Source organism: Camelus ferus, chromosome 10, assembly GCF_009834535.1.
Source record: "Camelus ferus isolate YT-003-E chromosome 10, BCGSAC_Cfer_1.0, whole genome shotgun sequence".
NCBI lineage: Eukaryota > Metazoa > Chordata > Mammalia > Artiodactyla > Camelidae > Camelus > Camelus ferus.
The window spans coordinates 66846784-66865568 of record NC_045705.1 but is presented as its reverse complement, the minus strand read 5'-3'; the positions used below and the strand labels follow the sequence as shown (position 1 = coordinate 66865568).

The following is an 18785-nucleotide window of genomic DNA, read 5'->3' as shown; positions in this document are numbered from 1 at the left end:
CGTGGCTCCCAGATCTCACCCTCCTGCTCAGAGCTCTCCCTGTGTGCCCTCCCCAGAGGGAGAGCTTGCGGTCTGTTCAGGCTCATCAGGCTCAGAACCGCGCTCGCTGGCCTCAGCCTACACCTGTGCTCTGTAACTGGGCGTCACCACCGTTCACCCCTTCCCGTCACACAGGAGCCAAGAGTCACCCTCACCTGTGGCCTCTTTACCCTTCATGGAACGGGTGCTGGAGGCGGTACCTCCTGTGTGTTTAACTCGGTTCTCATTACCTCTCACCTGCGTTAGAACATCTTCCTTGTTTTTCTTCCACTTCCAGTCTTTCCTTCTCAAATTCAACTTCCTCAGGACGGTCAGAGTGCTCCCTCTAAATTGCAAATCCCTCCTCCCCTGCCTGGTTTCTTGGGTCGCATCCCCTGACATGGGTGGTAAGTCCATGCCCCTTGCTGTGCGGGCAAGCTCGGAACCTGGAGCCTAGGTGTCCCCCCTTGGTCCCCTCCTGAGCAGCCTCGCTCCCTGCCTCCGGCCTCAGAGGACGTTTGTCAGGCTGTTTGCTCCTTTGCCTTTGTTCCTGCTGTCTCCACGCCTGAACCGCCTCCCTCATTCCTCCTTGTCCTTTGATTCGTCCTTGGTCCCTGGTGTCTTTCTTCAGGTCTTCCTGCCGACTCTGCCCGCTCACCATGTAGCCACGTGCCGGCGTCGGCACTGTTCACATGCTTGTTTTTGCTGCCACCCACTCGGTCTTCCCTGGCCTGGAGCGCGCACTGATCACAGTCCTAAACAGCTCCATGCTTGGAGCACCCTCGCTGTGGCCGCATCAGGATGAGTCAGTGAGAGAAGGGGACATTTTTAACACCCTGTGCTCTGCAGCCCCTGGTCTCAGGGTCTCTATAGGTTCTGGTCATTTGTGAGGAAACTGGATCTGTTAGTTCCTAGGGCCACTGTAGCCAAGTACCAAAACCAGGATGGCTTACAACAACAGAGACATTGTCTCACAGTCTGGAGACCAGAAGTCCGAAATCAAAGTGTCAGCAGGGCCACGCTCCCTCTGACTGTCCTAGAGAGGAGCCTTCCTTATCTCTTCTAGCTTCTGGTATTTTCCAGCGGTCCTTGGCGTTGCTTGACTTGTAGCTGTATCTCCCCATGTGTCGTTGCTTTGTCTTCCCTCTGTGCGTGCTGGCTCTATGTTCAAGTTTCCCCTTTTTGTAAGGCCACCAAGCATATTGGATTAGGGCCCGCCCTAGTGACCTCATTTTCACTGATTTCCTCTGTGAAGACTCTGTCCATCTAAAGTCACATTCTGAGGTTTTGGGGGTTGGGACTTCCACAGATTTCTTTGGGGAACAAAATTCAGTCCATATACTGGTGTCTCCTACCACCTTGAAAGTGGGGTGACCTGAGTAGCGAGGGGAAGAGGTCCTCGGTGACTCTCTAGTTGGGGTGGACATGCCACAAGGGCACCCGAGAGCTCTCTGGACCACCTGCATGCCGACTGTGCTTTGGAGTCTGTCTCCCTGCAAAGCCTTGTCTGGCCTTGGTTAGAATTGAGCCTTTAGTGCCTGTCACCCAACTCAGCCCTGAAATGCTCCTCAGTCTGGGAGGTATTTTTGCTGACCTTGCCCTCTTGACCTTCCTTGTCACTACTTTGGCCTCTAATCTATGTGTGAGGGACACTTGTGTGTCCCACTAGCTTGTGTGCGCTGCTCCAGGGAGGGGCAGTGCCTTTCTAATCTTTGTCTAGGAGCTCCACGGTGTTTCTGGAGCCACACTACTCTGCAGACTCATGTGGCCTGGAGTACTCATTAATTCATTAATTCATACATCCCCAGACACTTAATTTTGGTGTCAGGCACTGTGCAAAGTGCTAGGGAGACAGTAGGGGACAAAATAGACGAAGAAACCCGTCTCCAAAGTCCTCACAGTGTCTGGTGAGACGGGTCAGCAGATCGTTATAGCATTAAGTACTCCTTCTTGAGAACAGAGGCACGACCTCATGGAGAGCCCCATAAGCAGGGGTGCAGTGGCCTGTGGCAAGGACAATGAATGACAGAGCCGTGCTGAAGACAAATGGCTGCCCGAGGAGGGTATCTGAGCTGGTTGGGGATGTGGGGTGTCCAGGGAGGCCTTCCTGAGTGAGTCCTAAAGGATATAGAGAAATTAGGGTGAGTGGCTTCCCTCTGCAAGCCTCTCACGACGTTCAGGTGCCTGGGCAGGCATGCACAGCTGGGTCACTGGGCAGTAGCGCTCCTTTTGCACCAGGGGGCAGTGTTTGCCCTGAAAGTCTCCCTGCCCTCAACTGAGGCTGGGACAAGACAGCCACTGCTGTGCCAGCTGGCCCCTCCTTGTCCTGTCCCTCCCTGCCACTTCCCTGCAGGCCCTGATCAGCCCTCCCTCCTGTCTTTCTCTGAGCCTCCTCCGTTCCCCAGTCCACAAATCCCCTCGGCCCACGCAGTGCCAGCTGGCCCTGTTGTCACCATTCCACCCTCTCCCCTCCGCCTGCCGCCTTAAACCTAGGGTTGCCAGGGGCGATGTGGAGCCGCACTGGCGCTGGAAGGGCTGGGAACCTCTGCTCAGGGGGGAGCCGCTGCTGCGCTGCCCAGGCCCGTGCTGTTTCCACTCCGCCCCTCTTCCTGCCTTCCGTGTTCTTGCTCTCCTTTCTTCTTCATCTGTCACCATCATTGTTTCTCATGTCCTCCCTTTAGCTCCCCCCACTCTGAAATCTCAGCCTGAGTCTGTCCTCTCTTGGGCGCTTTGATATCAGCCGCTGCAGCCCTGAAAGTCAGGCAGAGTCTTTCCTTTCATCTGTCCCCGTTGGCTGCCAGCCCTGGGGCCCCATCGGACACGTTTAGGACAGCGCAGAGCTGCCTGGAAGGAAGGCTCCCCGAGAGCCGCCCCATCCATCCGAGGCTCACTTCTGCCACAGCGTGGAGTCCTCTGCCAACAACTCCCTTTCCTGTTCTGAGGCCAGCTAGGGGTAGGGGATGGAGCCTCCTGGGGGTGCTCCTGTTGGGGGCAGGTAGTAAGAAGTAGACGTATAGGAGCCTCATTAGTTAATTTGGAGATTTCCAGGGCCAGTTTCTGACCTGTTCTCCCCTCTTCTCACCCTCTCTGGCTGCTCCCCAGCACACATCTGAGATGGATGTGCTGAGGGACTTGGGGCAGTTCAGGCTGTGATGGACCCATTAGCCAGCTGTGCTCGAAGCAGGGTCATGGCTTTCCCTTCCTCTGTGCCTCCTGCCCACAGTTGCCCTCTGAGTGTGCAGGAAGTGCTGTGTGAAGAACAGGGATTTTCAGGGTGGAAGCAATACAGCTCCTCAAAGGAACATTCCAGGACCTGAGGCCTGGCTGCAGCAGCCATTCAGGTGGCCACCTACCCTGATCCCAGCAAGGCTGCTCTGGCTGCTGACAGCACATCCCCCTGAGCCCAGCGGCCATATTGTCTGGACCAAAATTAGGATGGTGATGGTGACAGCGGAATTTTGTGCTGCTCCTGGTTGTAAGAGGCAGCCTGGGAGATGTAGTTTATGCCTGAAGTAGTGGGACTTCTGGTGACATTTTGATGATTTATTGGACACACAGGTGCTGGCACTGTTAGCGTGCTCCCTGGTGGGAGGCGCAGAGCACCACTGCTGGCCCTGCGGAAGTTCAGGCCAGTGACACAGTTTTTATCAGGAGTGGGGTTTGGTTTTTGGTTTCCAAGTGCCTGTCACACTGTGACTCTGATGAAAGCCACAACTTACTCCTCTAGGTGGGTGAGGACTCCCAAGCTCTAATGGGTCAGAGCTCCTGCTCCGGAGGGAGGCATGCAGATTGGCCTGACCTGGCCCAGCTGAGCGACCTTGAGTGCGATTTAATCCCATGATGCCTGGTTCCTTCTGTAAAAGGGAGTAATAAGCAGTCGTGAGGATTCCCTGAGATAGTCGATGCGGAGCCCAGTGCCTGGGAAAGACAAGAAACTGGTAGGTGTGCTGGTCCCTGCTGTGTCCTGTCCCCACCTGCTGGCACCAGCCTGGCGCGGAGGTGGCGAGCGCTGGATGTTGTAGAAGCCCCCGGGGCAGGGCAGGTCACCATGTGAGACCTTCCCCTGCCTCACGCTCCAGGTTGTTGTCGGTACCCTCCTGATTCATGTCACCACTCCCTTCTGGAAGGAGAACACGAGCTTGTCCATCAAGTGTCGGGGGAGGGGTGCACGCAGGGAACTGAAGCTGGAGGAGAAGTAGACACTGTCTGGGGAGTCATGCTGAGAGGCAGCGAGGGAGAAAGCAGGTGCTCCGGCTCCCCCCCCCCCCCCGCCTCACTGTGCCTCCGTCATGCTGGCAAGGCGTTGCTTACACGTCCCAAGTGAGAGTGAAAGCCGTCTGACTCCCTGCCTCTAACGCACAACCCGAGGCCAAGGAAAGGGATCTGTCATCTGGCATTTGCAAAAATAGCAAACGGGCCTCTCCCGGCCTGTCGGCTCTCTGGAGAGGAAGCCGGGGAAGGGATCTTCGGGCCATGTGGTTGCTTTTCTCTGGCCCATCCTTCCCCCATCTCTGAGGTCAGAAAAGGAGATTTTCACTCATGTGTCGTCACCAGCACCGAACGAGGCAACATGGTGTCCCTGAGGCAGGTGACCAGAGGCCCACTGCGCCCTGGCCGCCTCCAAGGGGCCCCTCCGCCTGGGGAGACCCAGCCAGTGAGGGGGTCCTGCCTGCAGAGCAGCCTCCCTGGCTGAAGGCTGGTGGCTCCCGGGGGAGGCTTTGCCGATGCAACAGAACAGGAGGGCTTCCCAGCGTGTCGGGTTTGGTTAACAAGGTCCTCGGAGTTTTTAAGGAAGATTCTCAGCCAAACTGTCAACAGCCTTGACTTCTGGGTTATCATCCACTGACCAAAAATCCAAAAAGCGGGGCATAGTATGGCCCCAGGTAGGAGCCTGGCTCTGCCCACACTGCTCTCCTGTAATGGTCACCATCGCCTGGGCTCTGCCCTGGTGTGAGGGTGACCAGGGCGCCGCAGGGAACAGAGCTCGAGGGAAGGCGGGTGCTCTGGAAGGTGCCACTATGAGGAGAGGCTGGTTACTTCAAGGTGCGAAAGCTTGGTCTCAGGGCGGGGGCAGGGGGTCCTATTTAACGCCAGAGGCAGCCCCTCTAGGAGGGTTGCAGGAAGGGAGTTTGTTTTCCTGAGGCCTTCCCACCGCTCACACCTCGCGCCCTGGGTTTCTGCCCGTGGGTCTCACCAGGTGCCTTCAATTGCATGGCTTCCTGCCTCCGCCACCCCAAGAGGGAATCTGCCCACTCAGCTCCTCCCTTTGGCCCTCACACTCACCCAGAGTGAACACCTCACACACACAACAACAAGGGTCCTGCTTCCCGGAAGGGAGGGCTCTGGGAGGGGGCCCCCATCTGTCCTGCAGGTTTTCTCCCAGCTGAGGTTGATTCTGGAAAGGCCTTAGGAGGCACCAGGCAGCTGAACCCCCTGAGTTTCAGGTCTGGGAGGGAAGTGGGATTTGACAGGGAAAAGGCTGGGTCCTGGGTTAACCAAGTTCTGAGAAGGGTGGAGATGTCCCAGTAACGCGGTGGTACTTTTACTCTCTGTTGTGTCCTCGGACCTGGCTTTGGGGGAGGAGGGTGGGGGTCACCCTTCTGACCAGCCTCTCCAGAGCCCACTCTGCCAGCTGGCTGACGTTTCTGTGCCTTTAACCTCCAGTGACTGTAGGAAGTCAGCTGTCCCTCTCCCGGCTGGTGTCCTGCCTCAGAACACCTCCTTTACCATCTTTCTGGGTCCCCAGGGAAGGGGGAGCAGGCTTTGGGCTGTGAATCTCCTGCTGCCTGCATGACCCAACCTCCCTGCCTCCCCTGCTCTCCCAGGCCTCTGGGCCCGCACAGGGGCGCCCCCCCAACCCCCATTTCAGCCTGCAGCCACCCCAGCCTCCAGCAGTCTGGGGCCAGAGACTTTGTATCCTGGGGCCAGTGACCTCAAGCAGAGCAGGCGGCTGCCCACAGCCTCCCTGGGGCAGAAGCAGCTCTGGGCCCCTGGCTGGTGCGGGGTGAGTGCTCAGGGGCTCCCTTTCGGGTGAGGGTCTTCCCGCCTGAGCAAGCCGTCTGCTCTCCACGTGTGCGTGTGCCAACGCTTATCCAGCAAGAGCCACCTGGTAGGTGGCCACGTTGCTGGTTTGGGTGGCAATGACAGCTGCACTGGTGTGGGCACCAGAGCCGGGGGTAGTGCGTGGCTGTGGGGAGGCGGGGGTCCTTCTCATGCCCTGAGCTCGCCTGGGAGGAAAGGCCAGTGAGAAGACAGTGACAGCAGCCCACATTCACCGCCCCAGGCATGGTGCGCAGGGCTCCTGCTCAGTGATCCCCAGAACTACCCGCCGAGGTTGGGGGTGGTGTTACCTCCTTGAACAGAGGCCTCACGGGCAGGTGGAACAGGGCAGACCTAGGTCTGATGACTCTGAGTTCATGCTGGGCTGCCAGTGGGGGGACACGGCTGCCCTCTGCCCCACTTTCCCCACTGCTCTGACTTCAGCAAAGGGCTGTGACCCTTCCTCTTCTGTAAACATCTGCCCACCCACTCCTGCACCCCAGGGTCTGCTCAGGTCTCAAGTCCAGGCCAGCGTTTGCTTCCCTCTGCCCAGGATATGGGGCTCCGGGGCATTCAGAGGCCCCCCAGTGCCCAGACTCTGGGTTCTTGGTTTGTAGATTGGGACGCCAAGGAATCCCTTGCTGTCGAGAGGTGTCTGAGGGTCAAATGCAAAAATGGGTGTGGCTCTCTAAGGCTGGGCAGCGGATAATTCAGATTCCCTTGTTTCCTGACTGAGCTGGGGAGGCACTTGGTACCCCACACTGGGAGCATAACCTCCAGGGATCTGTTTCTTTATCTGGAAAAGGGATTGGGGAGTGTGTATGGTGGGGCTGGGGACAGAAATGATCTCTTTACCCACAAGACACTACATTAGTGCCTAAGGGTCCGAGGAGTAAACTGGCCGTGGTGGGAGAAAAGATCAGGCCTCTCTGGAAATAGATGCAACATCCCTGGAGGATGGAGAGCCTTGGTGCCGGTGGCACAGCTGTGAGGCTGCTGGCCTGTCGACAAGTGAGGAAGACCTGTGGCCGGCTCACCTGTGGCAACAGGCGAGGAAGGAGCGGTGGCCCTACTGTGTGTCAGGAGGTGGGTCCCGGCCTCCTGGAAGCCCAGCCCCACTAGAAGCAGGTTGTTTTACAGGATATAAGCCGACTCACCTCCTAGGGGGAAACCATTCAGGGACTCCCCTTGGCTTTTCTCTGCAAAGGTCTTCCTATTTCCTCTGTATATTTCCTTCATTTTGTTTTCTAATGGTACATAATAATCCCCAATGGAGAAAATACAGAACATACAGAGAAACAGAAAGAAGGACGGGGAGGGTATAGCTCAGTGGTAGAGTGCATCCTTAGCATGCATGAGGTCTTGGGTTCAATCCCCAGTACCTCTGTTTAAAAAAAACAAAAAACAAAAAATGACACCTTGCCAGTTCTAGAACAGTGACAAGCTGAGTTCCTGCCGGTTGTTTTCCTTGCCTTAAAAAAACAAACAAAAAAAACTTCATGAGATCTTATTATTTAGGTTTTTTTTAAAAAAAAAAAGCATATTATATCATAAGCATTTCCCATGTCATCAAAACTGCAGCCATTTTTAATGGTCATATAGTGTCTATTGACGCCCTAGTGTTGGATATGTAAGTGGCTTCCAGTCATTTGTTATTGTAAATAATGCTGATTTGAACATCTTTCTGCTTCCATCTTGGTTCCCATTTTAGAATATTTCCTTGGGTTGGATTCCTAGATTGGTAATGACCTGGCCAAGGGACATAAATATTTTAAAGACTCTTGATAGGTTTTGCAAACTGCTTTCCAGAGAGCTGCCCTGATAATCCAGACGCACCTGCGGGCCTGCCTCCCGTCAGCCTTAGCAGCATTAAATCTGATTGTTCACGACTCTGTTGCTAATTTTCCAGGCAAAAGCAGTGCCTCCCTGTTCTGTCTGGAATGTGGTGAACTCTGGTTAGCAGTCACGAGCCGCTTGCATCTCCTGTTCTGTTGCTGCGTTTGCCCTGCAGGACACTGCCTTTTCTTGACTTGACCCTATGTGGTAGTCGGGGCTCTTTCTACTCAACCTCATCCTGGCTGGACATCCTGCCTGCAGCCCCGCAGGCATTTGGTGCCCAGGACGAGGGTAAGATTTGCATCCCAGGTCTGCTCTCTGGTGTGTGCCATTGACTGCCAGGGCCTGCCTGCTCCCAGCTGCTCTGCCAGGAACACGTTTCCCTCCCGATGGGCAGGCTACTGAAGCTGGAAGCTGTGCTGAGGCTCAGGCGCTGCTGGTAGACCTGTGAGGGGGAGATAACAGAATAACATCTAAAGTTCACTGCCTTTCAGAAAGGTGTGAAAGTCAAATGTGTCCACTCAGAGGCCCAGCTGAGACTTTGGCACCTACGGGAGCAGGTCTTGGTGGAGGGATCTGCATCTCCATCCGGGCAGCTGGAGACGATTTCTTTCACTCTAGATTCACAGAGAGGTTGCAAAAGTGGCATAAAGCGCTCTCACACCCCTTCCCCAAATTTCCCACGTACTATTGACCACGTTTGCTTCATTATTCTCCTATTTGCCCCTGAACCGTTGAGTGTAAGTTGCAGACATGATGCCCTTAAACCCCTAAACATTTAAGTGGTTTTTTTTCCCCTAAGAATGAGGATATGTATTCTCTAACGTAGCCACACGTGACGGTTGGGATGGGAAATTGACATAATACTCGTTTCTAATCTTCAGGCCTTATTTACATTTTGTCAGCTGTCCCCCTCATGTCCTTTGTCGCCGCAGGAATCCAGGATCACGTGTGCATCTTGTTCGGTCTCTCTAATCTCCTCTAACCTGGGCGTTCTTTAGGCTTTGTCTCTCACGACCTTTGACACGTGTGAAGGGTATAGGCCAGCTGCTTGTGGAACGTCTCTCAGTTTGGGTTTGTCTCCTGATTAGACTCAGGCCTCATGTCTGTGGCAGGAACATCCCCAGGCCCTTCTTGGCTGCCCGCCAAGAGGGGCTTTCGTGTCGGTGCTGTTAATCTGAGTCTCATATTGGGGTATCTGCCAGGTTTGTCCACTCTGGATTAATGAGGAAGGACAGTGTCCTCCATTTTAGAAGATGAGCCCAGCCCCTACATTCGCGCTGCTGGATTTGACCAGGGCGCCCGCCTCCCACCCTCATCTCTGCCCCCAGCAGCTCTGAACTCCCTAGAGCTCTCTTCTGCCCCGACGACCCGGGGCTTCCTGGCTTCCCTCCCTCAGTCTCCTTTGCCGCTCCTCCTCCTCCTCATCCAGACTCAGCTCTGGTGGGCCCGCAGCCCCTCTCTAGGCTGTCCTCCCCAGTGGATTGACCCCAGGCCCCTGGCTTCCAACACCATCCATCTGCCAACAGCGCCCGGTTTCCTGCCGGCTCGGACCTCTTCTGTGGCTCCGTCCCTACTCCCTATCTGGTCCCTCCTGTGATGGGGGAGGTCAAGTCCACCCACCCTTCCTGGGTTTCTTCTTTTCCCTCATCCTCCACGATGGGTGTTACCGAGTCTTGCCTGTTGTAACCCCAAATGTCTCCCCAGCCATCCCCCCGTCCCCCACCACTCCCACCCTAGTCACAGCACTGGGTCTCTTTTCTCAGCTCCCACACAGCCCCAAACCTGCACCCTCTTAACATCCCTACTGCTGCCAACCCAGATGTCTTTTCCAAACACGCAGCAGGTCATGCCCCTCCACCCCCACACTGTAAGGCCCAGAGGCCCTGCCTATCCCACCTTCAGACCTACTTCACCATGCGGGGTCCCTGTGCCCAGCTGTCAGACCAATATTTCTTGGAAACATCCAGCTCCTCCTTCCCTCAGGTCCTTGGCCTTCGCTGTTACTCTCCTCCGGGTGCGTTCCCTGCGGATCAGATCTGTGAGTGGCCACAGCTTCTCTCCGATTAGGTTCCCGCATCTGTGCCCTCCTGAGAGAGGCCTGCTTAATATCTGGCCCCACCCTGGTTATTCACAAAATGTTACTTGTTTTCTTGCCGTTGAGGCACTCCTCATGATTGGAAAGGACCTTATTTCTGTCTGGTTTTTCCCTTTTCTCCTTCCCCAGCTCTGCCTCCTGAGAGAGCCTTGTCCTCGCCTCGCCTGGCACTGTGCCGGTGGGCTGCCCTCTCTCCCCTGGTCTGAGGGCTTCCCTCTTCTCTTTCTTCTGTTTCTTTCCTTATTGCTTTTCTTCTCTTTTCTTTCTATTTGGTCTTTATTTCCCCTTCTCCATCTTGTTGGCTGTAATGTGACACTGAGGGTTTTGCAGTATCTTTTATTTATTGAATATATTTTTACGTTCCTTACTTAAAACAAAATGGTTGAGTCAAGTGTTTAAACTTTACTAAGAAATAGATCACGTGGTTAGCTAGATCAAGGCACCGGAGCAGGGGTAAAGGACCAAATGCTGATTTGGGCTCTGCTGTCACAGCTGTGTGATTTTGAATACATCTTTTGAAACTTGTCTGGGCTTTGGTTTTCACCATTTGTAAAATGAGGGGGTGGTTGACCTCTGAAGATGTTCTACATTCTGGGATGTAAGTTGCCCTCGGTTGGTTTGAAAAAAAATTCTTTTTAATTGTGATAAGGTATATAGAACAGAATTTGCCATCTTAACTAATTCTAAGTGTATAGTTAGTTCACTAGCATTAAGTATGTTATGTTACGTTATGTTACGTTACGTTACGTTACATTACGTTATGTTATGTTACGTTACGTTACGTTACGTTACGTTACGTTATGTTATGTTATGTTATGTTATGTTATGTTATGTTTGTGGTTCATGGAGTTACTAGGACTGAACCCAGGGCCTGGTGCATGCTAAGTACACGCTCTACCACTGAGCTAGACCCCTGACCTCCCAAGTACATTCACATTGTTGTGCCACCATCACTACTGGCCATTTCCAGAACTTTCTCATCTTGCAAAACTGAAACTCTGTGCCCTTTAAACACTAACTCCCCATTCTCCAACCCCCAACCCCTGGCACCCACCATCCTACCATCTTGTCTCTATGAATTTGCTGACTCTGGGAATCCCATCTAAGGGGAGTCATGCAGTATTTGTCTTTTTGTGACTGGCCAGTTTCGCTTGCCCTCAGCTGATTTTCATGATGAATTTATTTAGTAGCCTTGTGGAAAGGAAGGTTTCTGTTGTTTGAAGAAATCTGCATTTTAACCGAGCGAGCACACTGATGTGGGTTTACTCCTGAAGAGAGCCACTGTTACCCTCACTCCCAAGCCAGACAGAACCCTGAGAGGGACTCAGGGGTCAGTGTGCTGCACAAAGTTTCTGAAGCCTGGGGCTGCCTGGACTGCTGTGCCTGGCAGAGGGGACACTGACGATACACACTGTGGTCACGCAGGGCCTCCAGCTGGCCTCTGAGATTACTTCAAAAGCTTGAGGTGTTGAACTTTAGAAATCATAGTATTAGATAGGGTATTAGGGTAAGCTTGGGGTGCTGTTTGGGTTTAAATTTGCTCCCCTCCTGACATCCAGGCACCCCTGCAGGGAATGTTGGGCTCGGCTAGGAATGGAGGCCGATGGTGACTCTGGCTTCTATGAGGGGCCCCCGTGGGGCTGGGGTGGGACCCTTACTCTTCCTGGGGACCGTCCGTATTAAGGCTGCTCTAACCTGCTCTTCCCTCCCCAGATGCTGACGTTTCAAACTATCCGTGGGGGCCTGAGGCTCCTGGGTATCCGCCGAACCTCCACTGCTCCCGCTGCCTCCCCAAATGCCCGGCGCCTGGAGTACAAGCCCATCAGGAAGGTCATGGTGGCCAACAGAGGTGAGCGCAGTGGGAGGGCCCGGCATCCAGCCCCTTCCCTGGCTCTCTGCCCCCGTTTCTCATTCTCCTAGGACCCAGGAATCTAACTTCTTGTCCTGTGGCCTCACCCCTGCCCCCCAGGCGAGATCGCCATCCGCGTGTTCCGGGCCTGCACGGAGCTGGGCATCCGCACTGTGGCTGTTTACTCAGAGCAGGACACCGGCCAGATGCACCGGCAGAAAGCTGATGAAGCCTATCTCATTGGCCGCGGCCTCGCCCCGGTACAGGCCTATCTGCACATCCCAGACATCATCAAGGTGGCCAAGGTGAGCTGGGCCAGGCAGGGCTGGGCAGGGGCCCCTTGAGGGCCAGGACTGGGTTCTGTGGATTCCCTGTGCTATGCCTGGCCCCATGCCAACCGGCAGTGAGTCTCTGTGAACGGGTGAATGAATGAATGAGTGAAAGGGTGAATGAATGAATGGAGTAAGTGAGGTGGGCCAGGCTCGTGGGCTACAGGGTTTGGTGGGGTCCGTGTGAAGGGTTTGAGGACTTCTCCACTCTCCTGATCCCCGCACCCCCAGGAAAACAATGTGGACGCTGTGCACCCTGGCTACGGGTTCCTGTCCGAGCGAGCGGACTTTGCCCAAGCCTGCCAGGATGCTGGGGTCCGGTTCATTGGCCCGAGCCCTGAGGTGGTCCGCAAGATGGGAGATAAGGTGGAGGCCCGGGCCATCGCCATCACCGCAGGTGAGTCTGGTGGACAAGCTGTGAGGGTCCACGCAGCTCCTGAGAGGGGCCGTCTGGGCAGGGGCTGGAGGGTTTTGGCAAGATTTCCACCTGTTGCAGAGGCCTGACGTGTCAGTCTCCCTACAGGGGTCCCTGTGGTCCCCGGCACTGACGCCCCCATCACTTCCCTGCACGAGGCCCACGAGTTCTCCAACACCTACGGCTTCCCCATTATCTTCAAGGCCGCCTATGGGGGCGGGGGGCGTGGCATGCGGGTCGTGCACAGCTACGAGGTGAGCAGGAGCCAGAGCCGGGCTGGGAGGCCACCTGCAGAGGGGCCATGGGTGCCGAGCGCGGGCGGGGGCCATGCCGAGGGTGCGACAGAGCTGTGGAGGCCACTGTCTCCTTGGCCTGCCCTCCCAGGAGCTGGAGGAGAACTACACCCGGGCCTACTCAGAGGCCCTGGCCGCCTTCGGGAACGGGGCACTGTTCGTGGAGAAGTTCATTGAGAAGCCGCGCCACATCGAGGTGCAGATCCTGGGTGAGTGGGGTCCTTCCCGAGCGGCCCCGAGCTTTCTGGGCTTTGGGACAGCTCCAGGAGCCCTCCCCAGGAAGGCCCGCCCCAGGAAGGTGGGCTGCAGGGACCCAGCTCGGGGGCCGGAGGCCTCAACTGGATGGGTTTCTGTCCTGGCTGACCCCCGCTGGGAGGGTGCCAACGGCCACACAGGTTGTGCTGGGGGTTGTCGGGCATCTGGGAGGTGATTAGAGCCCAGGAGAAGCTGAGCCCAGTTCACCTCGCACCCCAGGGGACCAGTACGGGAATGTTCTGCACCTGTACGAGCGAGACTGCTCCATCCAGCGGCGGCACCAAAAAGTAGTGGAGATCGCCCCCGCTGCGCACCTGGACCCCCAGCTTCGGACCCGCCTCACCAGTGACTCTGTCAAACTTGCAAAGCAGGTGAAGGGCAGGGGCTCTCGGGGACAGAGTTTGAAAGCCAAGGGCCTGGGCTTCTCTCCACATGGAGACAAGGAGCCTGTTCCCACAGGCATAAGTCTCACAGTCAGTGGTCACTGGGGTCCAGGTGTGGCCAGCCTGCTGTGGAGCAGGGAGGCCCAGGGTGGCCGGCTCCCAAGGGAAGGAAGAAGGATGCTCCTGGAGGACTGAGGGCTGACACGGGGCCCTCAGGATCCCTGCTGTGCAGGCGCAGAGGTGCTGGGCCAAGGCCAAGCCTGGAGACCAGGAAAGGGTGTGGGGAGAGGCCGCTGGCCCCTCCTTAGCACCCTCTGCACAACTTGAACCTCTGGAACAAAGGGAATGAGATTCAGTCAGTTCTGTCAAGATTAAGGGACAATATTAAGGCTTTCTTCCTCACTTGTTCTTGACTGTCCCCTACATCATATTCATTGCAGCCCACGTGCCCCTAAGGTCCTCTTTCTGCCTGTCTCTGCTCTGCTGGGGCGTGGAGTGACCTACCCCCCCAGGCCTGGCCCGGGACAGTGCCTGCCGTAACCAGGCTGTAGCAGGGGTCCTGCTCTCTGTTCTTCTGGGGTCCTCCTGGCCCCACCCCAACTCAGAGGCCAGGCATCCTGCCCCCCTGCCCCTCTGCCTCTGCCTCCCCATCCCAGGGCCCTGAGTGAGGATCTTTTCAGATCTGCTCTCCCCAGCAGCCAGGCAGGCCCCTGGGCCCGCTCTCCTTCCAAGCTGAGCTCCCTCAGGCTCTCAGACCACCAGGGCACACTGAGCACAGATGATCTGTAACCTCCCCCAAACTGAAAGCCAGGGCTTTCAGTTGGCGCTTGGCCGTGAGGCCACGTGAGGCGATGCTACAGCTGACGTGAGGCATTGACTGGGGTCTGATTATGGTTGAGATTTTGGTTACTTCATGTGAGGCACAGTCTTACCTTGAGTTTGGTCTTATTCATTGGCTTACACCGTGTCTCATTCCAGAACAGATGTGAGGGAGCCTGGAGTAGTCTAGTTTGTGGTTTTGGTACAACCAGAATGAAGTTAGAATTAGTGTTGGATCTTGAGTTAGAGTCATCACCTGTGGGCTCCTCTCAATGGCATCTCTTTGGGTAGTGCCCAGAGGCGATGACAGAGTAAAGTAGGGGCAACTTACTGAGACTCTCTAAGAGTAAGATAAGAAGGGTCCAGGAGAGGGTGTGTGTGGGTGGGGCCTGAGCCTGAAAGCCGAGGAGTGGCTGGGGAGAGGGTGCCGAGTCTGAGTCTGGGGCAGACTGGAGCTCTGCTGGTGTCTCATGCCAGACACAAGCTGGGTGCGGCCCCCCTGAGGCCCCCAGTGGAGGCCTGGGGGAGACGCCCAGGTAGGGGCCCAGCCTCCCTGGGGGGCAGGGCTGGTAGGCTGACTGCCATCCACTGGGGCAGGGTTTGCCGCAGCCAGTTCTTTGATGGAATCAACCTGGTGGGTGAGACTGAATCCCTGTGGGGTCCCCATCACTGCGCCCATGCTTACGCAGCCGCCCTGCAGGTGGGCTACGAGAACGCAGGCACGGTGGAGTTCCTGGTGGACAAGCATGGCAAGCACTACTTCATCGAGGTCAACTCGCGCCTGCAGGTGGAGCACACCGTCACCGAGGAGATCACTGAGTGAGCACGGGGCTCGGCCGGGGTCGGTCCAGCGATGCAGAGGGCGGCCTCTGGGACCAGCAGCTGCAGACAGAGGGGAGCAGTGCCAGGAAGGGGCATCTCCCACATTCTGTGTAAAATCCAAATCATGGCTTTTAGGAAGCAGGTGGCCAGGAGCTTGGCTCACTGTCCAGTGGTAGAGAGCAGTTAGGGACCCGTGGACTTACTTTTTACAAAAGTTATTATAAAAGCATTAGATGGCTATTGTAAGAACTAGTACAAAGGAACAAATAAAAATGATTCAGAGCCCCTTCCCTCAGAACCAGGATGCCAAGGAGGTTCCCGGCGTGCTGTGCTGTGTGCTGCGTATCACGAGCTCACTGGAGGAGGGGACCAATCATCTCTATTTTTCAGATGAGGAAACTGAGGCCCAGAGAGGTTAAGGGAGCTGCCCAAGGTCACACAGCTGGTCATCTCCAACCCCGTGCTATATCGCCTTTGCCCATGCTAAAGCTTTTGGTTTCTTTCCATCTCTATTTACTTTACTATGTAAACAGTTTGACGCAATTGAGATGTTTGGTACAGAAATTTTATTCTACTTTTTAAATTTAAAATTTGTCAAAGGCACTCCCAGAGGCCATTATTATTTCTAAATACTTGTGGCTGCACGCTAGTCCATCATCTGTATATTTTCTTTTTTTTTTTTAAAGAATGTTATCTGTTACTGTCCATCATTTCTTGTTGCTCACAGTAGAACATTTTTCTTTTCTTTCTTTCTTTATCTATTAATTTATTTTAATGAAGGGACTGGGGATTGTACCCAGGACCTCGTGCATGCTAAGCATGCTCTCTACCACTGAGCTATTCCACCGCCCCCCCTTATCTGTATATTTTATAACTTATCTACATAGTCCTCTATTATTAGACATTTAGGTTGTTTTTACTTCTGTGATTATTAAAGGAGTGTTGGTTAACATCTTTGGGCCTAAATCTTTGCCCACCTCTCTGAAGAGCTCTGAGGACAGACACCTTTTAGTAGGGATTACCTGAGCAATGGATAAGTAACATCTCACTTAAATGGCTTTTTAGATTCCTTGTACCAGTTTGTTCTCCCACAAACATCGTGTATAGACATTAAAAAAAAATGCCCATTTTATTAACAGTTAAAATGGCCTTTTATTGTTTCAAGATACATACTTTGAGCCATTTAAGCATTATGCCCCAGCTTTGGGCTAGTCCATCTCACCACGGAACTTTCTTGACAGTTCTGTCCCCGACCCTCAACCCCACCTGAGACTGAGGATGCTGCTGGCGCTCCTGCCTTTGCTGGCAGGTGCACGGAAGCCCCCAGAGTCCTTGCTGTCTCTTAAAGACTGAGCCGAGGCACATGCTCTAGCCTCATACTCTGGCCCCGTGAGACCTTCCCCATCGTGCTGCTGTAAAATTGCCATCAGTCTTGAGCCTACCCTGAGCCTGTTCTACTAGGGATAGAAATCTTTGCTTGCTTAAGAGCGGAGGTTTTGTGTCAGGCGGACACAGAATGGGGGCAGATTCCTCCCAGGGCACTAGCTGCGTGGAGCTTGGGGGTGCTGCAGCATCTCTGACCCCCGGGCTCCTCCTCTGATGGGAACGACAGTGTCTCTCAGAGCATCGTTGTGGAGATAAAGCTTGGGAAGAGCACAGCCATGGTCCATGGCGAGTAGACGTAGTGATACATGGTAATCATCATCACTACTATGAACTGGTTTAGCAGGAAATACAAAACACTGAGGAAAATCTGCTAGTTTCCAGGCTGTCCTTACCACAAGCCTCAGTGACCATAAATTTAAAACCTTAAGTTTCTTTTAACAGCTGTTCCACTTGGATTTGTTGCTGTCCGTAGGAGCATGGCAGTCAGCGAGGCTGAGCTTAGAAAACCAGGCACATTTGGAAAGCTTTGTACTCTTAAGAGTTTCTCCCGGGCGGGGGAGTGGGGGTGTCTTGGGCACAAGCCCAGCTGCAACACAGGCCCTGGGAAGGCGGCATCCTGACCACAGTGGCGCCCACCTGTTTGGACCCTCCAACAGCTGCAGCCCCATTTCAATGAGCCCAGCTTTCACCACAACCCTGTTCTTTTGCAAATTGACCCCCCTACTCCACCAGCACCACACAGGGGAGCAAATACTGCTCTAAGAATGAGGGTCTGAGGCTTTAAACCCAGGCTTGATGGTTTGGGTGAGGCAGGCGGACAGAGAGACCCCAGGGAAGAAGTGGGGCAAAGGTGGGGAGGAAGAGTTGGTGGTTGGTGCAAGACAGCTGCAGCCATCTCAGCCACCCTCCTCCAGCCGCCGCGTTCTCCTCATTCCGGCCGGAGGAGCAGGGTTCTCGGCCCCGGTGGGTGCAGAGCAGGGGCCACCAGTCTGGTTGGGAGGAGGCTGGTGAGGGTCAGCTGGGGTGGTGGGGTCAGGGCTCTCCCCGCCCATCCCCTGCCTCACGCTCTCCCCACTCCCCACACCTGCAGTGTGGACCTGGTCCACGCCCAGATCCACGTGGCTGAAGGCCGGAGCCTCCCTGACCTGGGCCTGCGGCAGGAGAACATCCGCATCAACGGCTGTGCTATCCAGTGCCGGGTCACCACTGAGGACCCCGCGCGCAGCTTCCAGCCAGACACCGGCCGCATCGAGGTAGGCTGCCACCAGCCTCAGTCTGTGTGAAGACACTCCTGGGCCAGACTGCTGCTCCAGGGAGCACAGGGGGGCCTAGGGGCCCGGCATTGAAGCAGACCTCCCACCTGAGCTGATCAGAAGCTGCCTCAGAGTACATGGGAGCCAGGCACTGTCCTGGAGTGAGGGGAGAGCATTCCAGCACAGGCTGGAAAGCCAGCTAGTGAATCACATGGACAGGGAGCAGACCAGCTGGGTGGGGCCGAGTGCAGGGTCCTCAGAAATGAAGCCCAGGCCCTTGGCTCTGTCTTCTCACAAGAACCCAAAGCTCTGCTGCCCACTGAGCAATGCTGCTGACCTCTATCCTGCCTTCAGTCTAAGGAGGGGAGGGTGGCTGTCCAGGCAGAACCCGGGTGCAGCAAAGGACACCAGATGTCCCAGTGGAGAGGGCAGGCTGGGCCAACGGACCCATTGGGGATGAATGAGAGAGTTAGGGAGATGGTGGGGGGGCAGGGAGGAGGCCGAGAGACAGGCTCAGGCTGTGGGGCTGAGAGAGGGCCAGGGCGGCTCCCCTGCACACCAGGACCTGCACCTCCTCCAGGGCACGTCTTTCCCCCCTCTGTCCCTGTGGCCTCCCCTCCGCACCCCAGCCTCTGGGCCCGTCTGGGCTGCTGGCGTGCCTGCTCCCTGGCCCTCTGTCTCACACCCCTGATAATACCTGCCGGTCCCACGACAGCAGTGCTGCCACCGGCTCTGCTGGTTTACGGCCTCCCCATCTGGTCTGAGCCTCCGTGGAAGCAGGACGAGGCGGAGCTCAGGTCCTGCTTGGGCGTCCAGGGAGATTCTGAGACAGAGACGGAGCTTCTGAGACCAGTGCCGTGGGGAGGGCTGGGAGCCAAGGGGAGCTCTCTGGAGTCTGAAGGTCGCATAGAGCTGGTTGGCTTGAGACAGAGCTGCCTCCGTTTCTGGAAGGATCCAAGTCCACAGGTGGGGGCCAGCCCAAGGCCAGAG

At 55.6% G+C, this 18785-nt stretch overlaps 1 protein-coding gene across 7 annotated transcripts in view; it reads left to right on the top strand.

The window, feature by feature from the left end:
- PC (pyruvate carboxylase) overlaps positions 1 to 18785 on the top strand; it is a 103829-nt gene that overhangs the window by 69633 nt on the left and 15411 nt on the right. For 6 of the 7 annotated variants that reach the window (XM_014554902.2, XM_014554903.2, XM_032489949.1 and 3 more), the window contains 8 exons: positions 11705 to 11840; positions 11961 to 12145; positions 12401 to 12566; positions 12693 to 12838; positions 12969 to 13086; positions 13352 to 13503; positions 15035 to 15153; positions 17633 to 17795. In XM_014554902.2, the coding sequence (XP_014410388.1) occupies positions 11705 to 11840; positions 11961 to 12145; positions 12401 to 12566; positions 12693 to 12838; positions 12969 to 13086; positions 13352 to 13503; positions 15035 to 15153; positions 17633 to 17795 (1185 nt within the window). Of the gene's footprint in view, positions 1 to 3745; positions 3957 to 11704; positions 11841 to 11960; positions 12146 to 12400; positions 12567 to 12692; positions 12839 to 12968; positions 13087 to 13351; positions 13504 to 15034; positions 15154 to 17632; positions 17796 to 18785 lie in introns of those variants that run through there. The other variant, XM_032489945.1, reaches the window with a different exon arrangement.